A 12,905-nucleotide genomic window follows, 5' to 3' on the forward strand; every position below is an offset into this window, starting at 1 on the left:
TGTGTCTCGGCCATCTAGGGGTGAAAAACACCTCATAAAGAATATGACGCCGCGCGTGAAAAAAATGGCTGGACATCGTTAGAACTTGAACTTGAGAAATGTGCGTTGAAATCAATAAACATCACTCTTCCTTCTCAATTTTCTATTGCGCGCGCCAAGGCGAAGAAGATGGAATATAACAAGGTCATAAAGCAATTTTTTGTCATCACGATCGACAATCATTCACTGCCCCTTCCACCCCACTGCTGGATTTCAATTAAGTCGCTGTGTAGCTTTTTTCGGGTTGTGCGATATTATATTGAGATAAATTGCAATTGCAATAGACACAACAAAATGATTTAGTATTTAGTGTGTATTTCTCTGGGCACGTTTTCCGCTGAGTTGGGCGTTTTTCTCATCTGTAAAAATTTTCTACATACAATTTCACGCTGGAAATTGTCAGTGCGACTGTGAGTGTGAGTGGAATGGAATGCTTCATTGATAGGGAATCGCACGGATTTTCCACACATTTTGGCGTGCTTGGGGCGAATCATGGTGTAATCTTTGGACTTGAGCAATTAAACACCACAACAGAGTGGCGATAATGTCACGAAAACACTCTCGAGATGTGATTACTTCCATCTACTTGAGTCCTGTGAATGTCTTTGCCCTTTGACGCTCCGCTGGGCCAATTAGTCAGGACAAACAGGAAGCTCAGCATCCTAGCAATTGAGCCGCGACTCTCTGGCTTTGTTGACTCTCTTGGGATATTATGCGTGTGCCTTTCGCTTTGTGTGTGCATGAAGATTTTCGCCTTCAGTCGCACAATATTTCCTCATGGGGCGGATTATAATGACTGTGGCGATAGTGTGATTACGATAAGAGCGCCGTGTGTGGGTTAGACTGACAGGGTGACTCCTTCCCAAACGGATAACAGGAATGCAGAGCTTAAGTCCCTTTGTAACAGAGAACTTCACAACAGAAATGCCTGAATTTAATCTCTTCACCTTTCTCAATGCATGAGATTTATCAGTGTTGTTTATTTGTTTCTCAGAAAGTCTATTTTCATGTCCATTTAACCTTCGGCTGTTTAAACTAACTTCCCCGTGCCGAGTCACTGGATATCACTGCCCTCCTCGGGTTGCACCCTGTTTTCCCGAGAGACAGAAAAACATAACCACCGGACGGATTGTCTCGCATCTGCTCCTCCCCCCAGATGGAAAATGATGCGCAATCCATGGAAAAATGCCCAAAGAGAAAATTGAAACATATATCGCATCATTGTTTTGCCAGTCGGGGTGGGAATGAACTTGACTCGGTTGGAAAGAGGGTGACTCCTGGACAAAAGGAGAGCGCTTAAAGGAGCAGTCCTTAGTTGGTCGAGGATCTCTCAGCTGGATACAGCGGACGGCTCTTTTTTTCTTCACTTCGCCGGAGAGTGACTGTTTTGTGTGTGAGTTTGCTTGTGAATCTCAACAATTTCTCGATAACCTGCTGACCCTTAAAAAGTCCGAGACTATTTTATGTGAATTGTGGGATGCAGTGTCTCTAATTCTCCCATGAAAATCAGTCGTTTTCTCTGTCTGTTCACCCACAAGGCATTTTGCGCGCTCGCGCTTCCTCGCATTCCTTGAAACGCTGACAATGGCGACGCTGTTGTTCCTTAATATGCGATGAATCTCAGACTTGTGCAGTGATAAGAGTGAAGTGTGAAAAGGATATTTTTGTTGAAAAGTGAAAGAGCCCTCCAGAATGCCCACCACAGGACTCGCCAAGATAGGAGTGCAGGACCACAGGAATCTGATTGAGTGGTCCGAGGCGAACAACAATACGCTCTCCAATGCGGACGCCCTTCCGATCGATATGCGCTTCAATGATGGACACATCCTGTCCATCTTTGGCTACAGGTGAGAACCTTGAGTGTGTCCCTCACCGCGCTGGCCAGGACGGAATATTCCCAGAGATACCCCGCCTCTGGCGAATTCGCCAGTTACACAAACATGTCTTTATCGCCAAGAGAGGCTTGTTTGCCGAACGGCCAGCAAAAAAGTGACCCATAAATCACCCAGCATGGCTGATTAGAGCGTCGGCCACCCACTGAAGTGCCCCCTCTTTACAGCTTCCTCATGGTGGCGTCCACCATTGGTAACGTGACGGTTCTGGTGCTGCTCATCCGGAAGCGCCTCAAGGCCTCCTCACGCATCGACGCCATGCTGATGCACCTGGCCATCGCCGATCTGCTGGTCACGTTCCTGCTCATGCCTCTGGAGATCGCTTGGGCGTACACAGTCCAGTGGTATGGCGGAGATTTGCTCTGTCGCGTCATGTCCTTCTTCCGCACTTTCGGACTCTATCTCTCTGGCTTTGTCCTGGTGTGCATCTCACTGGATAGGTGAGTCTATACTGCAGAAAGACTTAAAATGAGGTTAACTAGAAATAGTGCAATAAGGTAGAAAATGTTGCAAAGATTTGGAGGATGCAACAAGTAGGGAAAATCCTTTAGATCAATTGTATTCAAAGGATTTCGTACTTAATCTGAGAACGTTCTTACTCGTCTCTGTGATACGAAAACCGACCACCCACTGGAAGGTTTCTCAATTTCCGCTGAAAAGGTCAAAATTGATGTAATTAATTCTCCCATTTTCGACTGGAACATGTTTTGGGAATGCCAGAAATATTATTCAGAATATCAAATTCATTATAAGAGTCTCTTAATTAAATCACGATGTCTCATCCAAGAGATTTATTGGTTGAATTGAAACTGCCTGAAATATTAATGGACAGAGTGGCACGCACTTGTGGCCTCCTAAACTACACGGCATCCTCCAAAGCGAGGTGCCAGAAGACATCAATCAGATTGCATTCGGTGCCTTCGGGCGAAGGGCGCCAGAATTAGATTTTTTATGGGACAGTAAAAGATGCATCGCCTCTTTCGCCAGATACTACGCGATCCTGCGGCCGCTCAACTTCTCGGGCATTGATCGTCGCGGGCGCGTGATGCTGCTCACGGCGTGGGTGATGTCCGTGGTGTGCAGCGCCCCGCAGGCCTACATCTTCCACGTGGAGGTGCACCCCAACGTGACGTGGTATCACCAGTGCGTCACGTACCACTCCTTCGGCAACAGCCAGACGCTCGAGGTGCTCTACAGCGTCTCCACCGTCATGTTCATGTACGGCCTGCCTCTAGTCATCATCATCTTCTGCTACGCCTCCATCTACCTGGAGATCTACCGGAAAACCAAGAGCACCATCGCCGGTGAGTAAAATTTTATTCATTGTCTTATCCCAGTGTTCGGTCGAAAAAGGCAATGCCACAAAATTTAGCAGATAAACATGAGAGATTTGCGCAATTGAAAAAAAAAATTGCCACTAGAACTCTCTGAAATCTCTAAACTGCATGTTTATAGATCGACTATATGTACATAATTTAATATAGCAATATAAAATTATTCGCAATTTAAGCATTTAAATCGCAGTTGAAGATATTCAATTAACAGAGAAAGAGATTAGAATAATGGCGAAATAATTGAGATTTGAGTCTCTGACTCGTATTCATAAAATGAAACTTGCCTCGCTTTTCTGCAGAGGCTCAGATGTTGTTGCCTTTTAGTTCGCATTGAGATCTCTCCGAAGAACACCCACCATTTGAATTACCATTGAATTTGCATGTGAGTTTCCCGCCCGAAACGGGCAAAATCAATCTGTTCCTCGTGATTGAGACTCCTTCAATGGGCACAACACTCGATCGGCCGCTTCCTCGTCATCCCGCGGGCTAATCCCGCAAATTGAGCGATAAATTAATCTCGCTTTTCAGCGACATCACCAGAATTTGTTATGCATAAGTCACGCGTAATCGTTTCTGCCACGAGTTTTGATGGACGCCCACGCGACGCGGAGAAACTGAAACTCGCCTCTGGTTCTCCTTCGGCAAGTCATCTTGATTTGCCGATCTTGCGATTGATTTATCTCGCCTTTTTGTTTACCTTTTATTATAAATTTTATGAATATTAAGTGTGCTTTTTTTCTGGGCGTCTTTCGTCGCCTTCTGAAATACCTCAAATTTATTTTTACCACCGCGCATCGCATGTTAATTTGATTTTAATTGAGATGAAGTTATGACTGTTTTCTCCCATTCGGGGCAATTCTCAGTGATGTTGTGTAAATTGTAAGGGAGATCAAAGGGAGATATTTATTAGGATAATAAAGGACAAATGAAAGATGATTTGTATGTGGTTTATTAGCATGTGAAAATGTGTGAAACAGAAGCCCAAATGCTCTACTGAAAGATGTCTTGCTTGACTAAACTTTAGATGAGATTTTCAATCTTTCAAAAGCAACTTGCATTTTTTTTATATTATCATTCAAAGTAGATTTGATTGATAAAATTAAGCAATTTCAACGAATGGCTTCAGAAGTGAATTTGAAAGCATAAAGGAATTCTTTTATCTTAAGAGACAATCTTAACATGTTTGCCAAAAAATGCCTCTTTTCAGTCACTTTTCGCCGCTCCAGCAGCACAGTTCTAGGCAGAGCGAAGCGACGCACCCTCCGGATGACCATCACCATCGTCATAGTGTTCGTGGTGTGCTGGACTCCGTATCATATCATGTGCTTCTGGCAAGTCCGCTGAATAATGTCTCCCTCGCGATTTTCCCTGATTTTCTGTTCTGCAATTGCAGGTACTTCATGGATCGCAACAATGCCCAGAATGTGGATCAGCGCCTACAGAAGCTACTCTACTTGTTTGCCTGCACCAATTCCTGCATGAATCCCATCGTGTATGGCATCTATAACATCCGTCGCAAGCGCGATCGCGTTATCGTCAACCAGCTGAGCTCGCTGTCCAAGCGCTCCGAGGGAAGCACCCGGAAAAGTATATCATGACGCCGCGCACTTGCTCAAGCATCAGACTAACATCCCTCCTTTCTTGCATGCCGCCAGTGAGATTCTGAAGGCTTCCCCGCGAGCCGCTGAAATAAATGTGTTGTTCACTTGCCAAGGAAAGACTTTTCTCTTCTTGTGGCCCTCCTTTATTTCTCTTATTCTCCTTCTTCTCACTTGCTGTCCTCCTCACCACATTGTCAATGTCTCTAGAGTTGGTTATTCTTTCTCTCCTCAAAAACACCTACACGAAAGGATTTGATCGGAAAATTACACAGAAAAATTGATAAATTGGAACAACTCTCTCAAACAATCTCCATTCCTCTCGCATTTTCCCCATCTTACATTTCTCGCACTCGCGATATAGCAATTAAAATTAACAAAAAAAAGAAAGATTGAGTGTTTGTTTTTCCATCATCGAGGCGGCGGAACTGTTGGTGTTTTTTCTGAAGAATGAATGCATGCGCGCAGTTTACAATTTGTCCAGATATTGTGACAAATCTGGGAGACCCTCCTTGAGTCCCTTGCGCTTCCTCGTGTCCTGGACAATGGTGTAGGGCTTGCTGCTGGGCTCGCTCGGATCACCAGGCAGCACCTGCCAGTGATCGAACACGCACTGCGGGAACGCCTGTCCGCCAGTGTTGGATCTCAGATCGGCTGTGAAGCCGAAGGACTCATTGACAGGCAAGTAGGCCTTGACGACGAACATGGGAGTTCCCGCCACTTGGCTCTCCTCAAACACATGCCCACGTCTCCTGTTCAGCACACCATAGATGCCACCCACCGCCACTTCCGGGCACTGAATCTCACAGAGATAGACAGGCTCCATGAGACGCGGCTGAGCCGTGATGATCGAGGCGTACAGCACACGTCGCGTCGTGGGGATGATCTGGCCGCCGCCACGGTGAATAGCGTCAGCGTGGAGTGTCACGTCGTAGATGTTGAAGCGCACAGCGCGCATGTTCTCCTCCGCCAGGACGCCCTCCTTCGTGGCCCACTGGAAGCCCGCCACGACGCTGTCCTTGATCTCATTCAGATACTGCACACCCTTCGTGCAATCCAAGATGATGTTGGGGCCCGTGCCGTCGGGACCGAAGCACCAAATCTTCCTGGCCTCGGACACATCATAGTCGTACTTCTCAGCCAGATATCTCGCGCGCACCTTGAAGTCATCCCTGCTGTTCACATCACCCTTGTCAATGTCCTCAGCCAAGCCATCGGGCATTGGGCACGCCTTCATGAACAGACGGTTGTGCTTGTTCGGCGACTTCGACAGACACATCTGGTCTGACTCCTCAGACACAGTCTCGCGGTATGAGACAACTGGATCGCTCTTCTTGAGTGGGATGCAAGCGTGATCCTCCTCCAAGTCCTTCAGGCAAATCTCAAGATGCAGCTCACCGGCGCCGGCAATAATATGCTCTCCAGACTCCTCAATGATGCACTGCACCATGGGATCAGACTTGGACAGACGCTTCAGACCCTCCACAAGTTTGGGCAAATCAGCCGGATTCTTGGGCTCCACGGCGACACGCACCACAGGCGACACACTGAACTTCATCACCTACAGAATGGGCAGATAAGAAAAGGTATGAATTACAGAAGTCACACATGAACAAATAGCGTGAAATTAATGATGAATCAGACAAAATGGTAATCTAACATGAAAGATTGATTTCAGAACAGGTCTGTGTTTTTATCATCATTCTAAATTTGATCGAAATCGTAGAAGAGTATTGCGAAAAAACTCTACGAAATGTTACGATATTCACTAAATATTGATTCCGATTTCAATTCAATAAACAAATTGCATACAGAAGACATTTACCTTCATGTTGTGGGCATCCTTGAATGTGGTGATTGTTCCAGTCTTGACCAGGAACTGATCCACACCAACGAGACCGCAAATATTACCGCAGGGCACATCCTCGATCGCTTCCACGTAGCGTCCCATCATGAGAATGGTGCGCTGAATGGCCTTCTCGTACAGATCCTCCTTCTTGCCGGGAATGTAGTTGGGCCCCATGATGCGAGCCTTGAGGCCAGTGGCCACCTTGCCGGAGAACACACGACCGAAAGCGTAGAAGCGACCCTTGTCCGATGTCGGCACCATTTTGCTCACGTACATCATCAGCGGTCCCTCGGGATCGCAATTCTTCACTGCGATAGCCGCCTCGTCGTCCTGGGGACCCTCGTACAGCATCTCCATACGGTACTTCTGCGCCACTACGGGCGACGGCAGATGAATGGCAATCATCTGAAGCAGAGCCTCGCCGGCCGGCAGCCAAGAGCGCATCACGATCTTGAGCAGCTGCTTGCCATCCTTGTCCTTGTCATCATGCTTAATGGTGACACCGATCTTGGGCAGAAGAGCCTCAATCTCCTCCTTCTTGTAGTTCATGATCGCATCGAACACCTTGTAGATGGGATCCAGGATGTACATGCAGAACGAACGTTTGTTGTCATCCTCCTTCTGCTTGGCCCACTTCTTTGTCTTGGGATTGAAGAAGTTCTCACCCCACAGACGGTTCATCAGCTTCACCACGTCAATCTTGAACTTGTCAGCGTACATCTCGGCGAATTGCTTGAGCGTGAACGCCCAACCGTGCAGTCCAGAGCCAAAGCCCACGGAACCCTTGCTCGGATCCACACGCACTTCACCCATTGGGCCACTGTCGTCGCTGTACGTGGCAATGATCACGTTCACATTCTCCACAATACGCTGGAAGGTCTGGTACAGCTCCTCAGCGCCCAGCTGCAGCTCCAGCAGCGCACGGTCCATCTTGTTCATGAACAGCACTGGCTTGATGCGCTCAGCGATCGCCTGACGCAGCACAGTTTCCGTTTGCACACACACACCAGATACGCAGTCCACCACGACCAGAGCGCCGTCCGTGACACGCAGAGCGGCCGTCACCTCAGACGAGAAGTCCACGTGTCCAGGAGAATCGATCAGATTGATGAGGAAACCCTTTAGCTCCTTCTCGCGCTGATCGGCATTCGTGATGAACACCAAATCCTTATCCTCCAGCTCGAAGTACATCGAAATGGCCCTGAAAGGGAAATAGCCAGTGTTGAAATGCATTGCTTAAAGAAGAATGACTTCAAAGACGGCAAAGGATCAGGATAAATGGAAGTTCTATTTGTTCACAGCCTCATCGAAGGGAAAAGTCAAGGATATTATAATGAAAGTTGCTGCGCATTGCAAAAACCCAAGGACATTTCCAGGAATCGCCTACAAGGATGCGCCAATGACACAAAATCGATAAAAGAAATTGACCTAAATTCTTCATTAAATTTCGGCGTGCACTTCACTTCTTCCACGAGTCATCTTCTTGAAATTCCACGAGAATAAACACGAATCCTTGGATGGCTCCTCATCAGCACGCAACCAGGGCTTGTCACTATTCACGTGGCAGGAAAAGTGCACTGCATTGGCTTCAGTCTATCTCTTTCTCAGCCGCAATTTCACAATAATATCAAATCTTCCGACCCCGTGAGAGTGTGTTGGTGACTGCGTGGAACGTCTCTCATCGCGACAAAGGCTATAGACGTGACGCTGGCACTTTTCCCACTGCCGCTCATCGCCATCTAGCTCTCTCTCTCGCACTTACGTGGACTTGATGGTGATGCAGCGCTCCTGTTCGTCCTTCCTGGTGTCCGTGAAGCGCGTCTCACCCGCCTTGGCGCCAGCAATGATACCAGCTTTGCTCACCTGCAGGACAAAATCGCATAATCAGCTCAAGCGGCCCAGGAAGCCGGTGAATGTCCGGAAAGTTACTCACCAGAGAGTCCGTGAGCGTCGATTTTCCATGATCTACGTGGGCAATGACAGACATGTTGCGGATATTCCGCTTCTTGTCCATCATCGCACGAATTTCGTCTACGGTAAAGTTCACCTGAAAGCAGAGGAAAAGGTGAAAAGTGTGCCTCCACACTGACAACATCAGCCAACATCCATGGTGATCAATCGAGGTGATTTTCACTCATTTATACAGCACTTGGCTCCAATATCACACATGGATTCACTGCAGTGAATATCAGTGGATGTTTTCTGCATATTTGCCAACGCGAATATTACTTACCATCTTGGATGATTGGAGATTTTCACGTCTTCAGCACGAAACAGTATCTCACACAATGGCGAAGACTTGGGAAAAGAACGATGGATGACAGCTGCCACTTGACGTCAACAGGAAGTGGCGCTGTCGCGGCGAATTCATTTTCTACGCGCGCGCCACAAGATGTAGAAAAATAATAATCTCCATATTTCTTCGCTTTTTCTACTTTTCCGCTTATGTCCTTGCAGAGGGACGCAGAATACAGCATAAAAGAGTCATTCTTCTGTGAATCATGTGATTTTTCCTTAGTTTTCCGACCCACCTGATGGCGAAAAAGTGGTGAATTTCTGTGACATGTTGCTCAGTGGCGCCCACCTAAACTGAGCAACATGTCAAAGGCCTCAGAGGCACAATAAATCAAGTTTGGTGCGGAGCTGTGTGTGCGAGTGTCGGGGAAAAAGTGAAATTTCTCCAGCAGTGAGTAAACAAAAGTTGGCGGAAAGTGCACAAAATGACGTCGGGCAAAGAGAACATCGGGTAAATACCAAAACTTCCTTCCCATCGCGATTGCTTCCCAGTGAAAAACCACCTCAATTTCTGCATGTACACTGAAAAGTGTCTGTCGCTGGAACTCCACCCAAAAAATCGCCTCTTGGGGCTCACTTGGCACACTTCGGGGGCGCCCCATGCACCTATTGGCGATGCTTCGCGTTGGAAAAGCATCTGATAGTGGAATTGAGGACCAGAGGGTGCACCTCAAGGGTGTAACATTGACTTTTCCGCGAGAATTCACGAGCAGGTGGGAGGATGGGTGGGAAGCCCACATTTTCGGCCTCCACTGGGTCACCCACCCCGCCTCCGCCCACCCACTGACTCCCCCGGTAAGAATTTCAATGAGTTGCCACGGAAATCTAACGAAAATCCCGAGGAATTCACATCATGAGCCACTCGCGAGAGTGTCCGGAAGCCCAGAATAGTTCTGAAGCCCGATAAATCACTCCCAAATTCCGATAATAAGTGCCTTTTTGAGCCAATCATCTGTGGTATGTTAATTAGCGCGGCTCAACAATTATCGCCCACTCGTCTAATGTGGAGCTCTTGAAGCGAGAGACGGGGAAATTGATTGCCTGGCTTGAGGAAAAGTCTGCTGCTCTGCGCTGAGCAGGGTGTTTTGGAGACCTTCAGATTGATAGATTTAATATTTGCACCCGATTTCAATCGATTTATTGCATCGTTTCAATGCGAATGCCAACAGATTTGGAGGGCAGATAGAGAAATATAGATTAAAGAGTGATTTGCAATATTTATGATGAAGTCGTAAAAATCTCCCTTTTCAAGTTGGAAAGATAAATGGATATTTGAATGCACTTAACAGGAATTGCGGCGATTCGCACAAAATTTTATCTCCAATCTATGGCACTTAGCAGTGTCCTTTGTCAGCTCTGGTGGTGGCAATTTTTGGAGGCGCAGCGAGAAATGTGGGAGAGAAAAGAGGCGCACGTTGAGACACAATGGGTCGACACTCGCGCTGAATTGAATTGTCTCTTTAATGAAATTGTTAAATAATTGTGTGCCTGAGAGCGAGAGTGAGATGAAAATGGTTCGATCTCGTGTGAGATATTTTCGTAACATTCTCAATTGATGCTCCAATTTTTCCTCTCTCGTATTTTTATTATTGTGCCATGTGGCTTTTGCGGGTGCGGAATATATCTCAAATATGCCATCCTGTCGCGTAATAGATAAATGACGTGCTGCGTGTGGAACTTCCTGTTGATATGCCGCATGGTGTGTGCTTCTATCTGTTTCCAGGGAGCAGCCGATCTTCACCTGCAATGCTCATGTGTTTCACATTGACCCGAAGACGAAGAGAACGTGGATCACGGCCAGCACGAAGGCTGTGTCTGTGAGCTTCTTCTACGACTCCTCGCGGAATCTGTACAGGATCATTAGCGTGGAGGGCAGCAAGGCGGTGATCAACTCAACCATCACGCCCAACATGTCCTTCACGCAGACGTCGCAGAAGTTCGGCCAGTGGAGCGATGTGAGGGCCAACACGGTGTACGGACTGGGCTTCTCGTCCGAGTCGGAGCTGCTCAAGTTCGTGGAGAAGTTCAAGGAGGTGAAGGAGGCCACGAAGAATGCCATGTCCAAGAATGCCAATGGTGAGGAAACCAAGACTCTTGCCTGTGACAATTGTAACGTCGTTCGGTCTTTGCAGGAAGCTCAACAGGAGCCACACCAGTGACTTCGGCGAACACGTCGCCGATCACATCGCGATCGTCAATCATGCAGAATGAGAACAACTCTGATCTCGTGGAGCCACCATCATCCGCGGTTACTAATCAGGTCAGTCACTTAGAGAGGAAGCAATTCGTCATGCAATTAGGCTTTATTTCAACGCAAAGCAACACATTCTTTGCATCTGTGATAACAAGAGTTGATGGTTCTGCGCCACTTCATCACTTTTTTTTATCTCTCTGAATTTGTTTTCGGAAATTTGACACGCTTTGCTATATATTTATCTTGTATTTTTCCTTTGCACCTTCTTCAGCAAATCGGCAAGCCTGAGAGTCCATCGCACAAGAATGTGGTGTCTTTAGGCAGCGTTGGCAATGACTCGAAACTGGGCAATGTTGATGGGATGTCATCGTCTGAGCAGCATCTCAAGTATGAGAATGAGCGTCTAAAGTCGGCCCTTGCGCAGAGTTCGGCAAATGCGAAAAAGTGGGAGTTTGAGCTCAACACGCTAAAGAACAACAATTTGCGTCTCACCAGCGCTCTGCAGGTTTGTCACGCCGATTCATTGTACGAATTGCGAATGAGGGTGACTGAGGTTGCCTTGCAGGAATCCACACAGAATGTCGATGAGTGGAAGCGGCAGCTTCACACGTACAAGGAGGAAAACATCAGGATGAAGACGCGGTTGCAGGAGATTGAGAGCTGCAAGGATGCTGGCGACATGGCGGACGACTTGCGGAAGGAGATCATTTCGCTCAAGGGGAAGATTGAGTCACTGGAGAGCGAGCTGAAGGGGCAAGAGATTGAACTCAGAGCCGCCAATATGAGTCTCAAGGATAGGAACAATGATCAATCGGTAAAAGTAAGGCATTTTCAATGTGTGTGAGTGTGTTTGTATAGCAACAGCAAATGATGGTTTGATCTTTTTCTGCAGATGAAACAACTCATGCATCTTAATGCTCAATTCGTGAAGCATCTCACTGAGATAACGCTAGTACAAAAGGAAATGGACAAAATCCTGATGGGCAATAAATCTACTTGAGATTCACGAAAACAGACAAATGAGGTAAGTTTGAAACTTTTCTAAATTTCCTCAGCCAAGCCTGTTTAAACATTTAAAAAAAATGTTAATCATTCCTCTGCTTTTGCAGCCCTTGGAGCTCTCAGAAGAACAGACGACGGGAGTTTTTGATAACAGCTCAACAACAAATAATTGGGACTTTGACGCAGTTGTGCGGAGTATTAACAATGGTAACGGTCATAAGAGTCTGGAGGAAGCCCAAAAGATGCTACTGCTAAAGCATGATCAGCTGAAGAAGGAGACCATGTCCCTTCTGGCCGCCGCTTCGGCGGTTGCTGATAAGAATGTGGAGTGTAGCAAGAGCAACAATAACAATCAATCACGTAGGATCGCCGGTGGCGAGCCAAAGACTAAGAACACGGCCACGATTCTGGTTTCGAAGAACAAAACCAAAACTGGACTTCCATTGCTGCTGAAGAATTCATTGCACTCGTAATTGGAAAAGAAATTAATTGAATTTCATGGGTTTTTATGGACTCTAAATGGCGATTTTGTCTATTTCCTTGGGTATAAATATGTTTTTTCGATGTAAAAAAAAGAAATTGAAAAGATTCCATGTGTTTTCAATGTGAGGACATTTTCAGAGCAAATGAAGAGGAAAAAAACACACACCAATATTCGTAAATTAAAAGTGAAATTGAGCAGATAAGGAGATAAAGATTGAA

The 12,905-nt window shown here is 46.7% G+C and overlaps 3 protein-coding genes across 4 annotated transcripts; 2 read left to right on the plus strand and 1 right to left on the minus strand.

The window, feature by feature from the left end:
• The first annotated feature begins 1,076 nt into the window (after window positions 1-1,076).
• LOC132260253 (adipokinetic hormone/corazonin-related peptide receptor variant I) lies at window positions 1,077-5,165 on the plus strand. Its single transcript, XM_059758250.1, has 5 exons — window positions 1,077-1,886; window positions 2,099-2,371; window positions 2,919-3,235; window positions 4,473-4,596; window positions 4,659-5,165. Exons 1-5 carry the CDS (start codon window positions 1,732-1,734, stop codon window positions 4,861-4,863), a joined length of 1,074 nt encoding a protein of 357 aa, XP_059614233.1. The 5' UTR covers window positions 1,077-1,731; the 3' UTR covers window positions 4,864-5,165.
• LOC132260248 (eukaryotic translation elongation factor 2) lies at window positions 4,987-9,055 on the minus strand. Its single transcript, XM_059758245.1, has 5 exons — window positions 8,946-9,055; window positions 8,646-8,759; window positions 8,475-8,575; window positions 6,689-7,913; window positions 4,987-6,424 (listed from the first exon to the last, which is right to left on the minus strand). The coding sequence occupies exons 1-5, from the start codon at window positions 8,946-8,948 to the stop codon at window positions 5,333-5,335; spliced, it is 2,535 nt and encodes an 844-aa protein (XP_059614228.1). The 5' UTR covers window positions 8,949-9,055; the 3' UTR covers window positions 4,987-5,332.
• Window positions 9,056-9,070: 15 nt separating this feature from the next.
• LOC132260251 (homer protein homolog 2) lies at window positions 9,071-12,782 on the plus strand. Of its 2 annotated transcripts, none has more exons than XM_059758249.1 (7): window positions 9,071-9,458; window positions 10,731-11,083; window positions 11,140-11,267; window positions 11,473-11,706; window positions 11,767-12,015; window positions 12,094-12,225; window positions 12,311-12,782. In XM_059758249.1, exons 1-6 carry the CDS (start codon window positions 9,433-9,435, stop codon window positions 12,199-12,201), a joined length of 1,098 nt encoding a protein of 365 aa, XP_059614232.1. In that variant the 5' UTR covers window positions 9,071-9,432; the 3' UTR covers window positions 12,202-12,225; window positions 12,311-12,782. The 2 variants fall into 2 exon arrangements, with proteins under 2 accessions (XP_059614232.1, XP_059614231.1); XM_059758248.1 differs by having other exon boundaries at window positions 9,110-9,458; window positions 11,767-12,021.
• Window positions 12,783-12,905: the final 123 nt, after the last annotated feature.

This window comes from Phlebotomus argentipes, unplaced genomic scaffold (genome assembly GCF_947086385.1).
Source record: "Phlebotomus argentipes unplaced genomic scaffold, Phlebotomus argentipes genome assembly scaffold_18, whole genome shotgun sequence".
Taxonomy (NCBI): Eukaryota; Metazoa; Arthropoda; class Insecta; order Diptera; family Psychodidae; genus Phlebotomus; species Phlebotomus argentipes.

Excerpts from the sequence above, each read along its gene's own strand:
- LOC132260248 (XM_059758245.1), bottom strand. Across the intron at positions 8,576-8,645 it reads CGACGCTCACGGACTCTCTG|GTGAGCAAAGCTGGTATCAT; the intron begins GTGAGTAACTTT and ends TTTGTCCTGCAG. Across the intron at positions 6,425-6,688 it reads AGGATGCCCACAACATGAAG|GTGATGAAGTTCAGTGTGTC; the intron begins GTAAATGTCTTC and ends CCCATTCTGTAG.
- LOC132260251 (XM_059758248.1), top strand. The coding sequence starts at position 9,433 with ATGACGTCGGGCAAAGAGAACATCGG. Across the intron at positions 11,268-11,472 it reads CATCCGCGGTTACTAATCAG|CAAATCGGCAAGCCTGAGAG; the intron begins GTCAGTCACTTA and ends CACCTTCTTCAG. Across the intron at positions 11,707-11,766 it reads GTCTCACCAGCGCTCTGCAG|GAATCCACACAGAATGTCGA; the intron begins GTTTGTCACGCC and ends GTTGCCTTGCAG.
- LOC132260253 (XM_059758250.1), top strand. The coding sequence starts at position 1,732 with ATGCCCACCACAGGACTCGCCAAGATAGGAGTGCAGGACCACAGGAAT. Across the intron at positions 1,887-2,098 it reads CTGTCCATCTTTGGCTACAG|CTTCCTCATGGTGGCGTCCA; the intron begins GTGAGAACCTTG and ends CCCTCTTTACAG. Across the intron at positions 3,236-4,472 it reads AACCAAGAGCACCATCGCCG|TCACTTTTCGCCGCTCCAGC; the intron begins GTGAGTAAAATT and ends GCCTCTTTTCAG.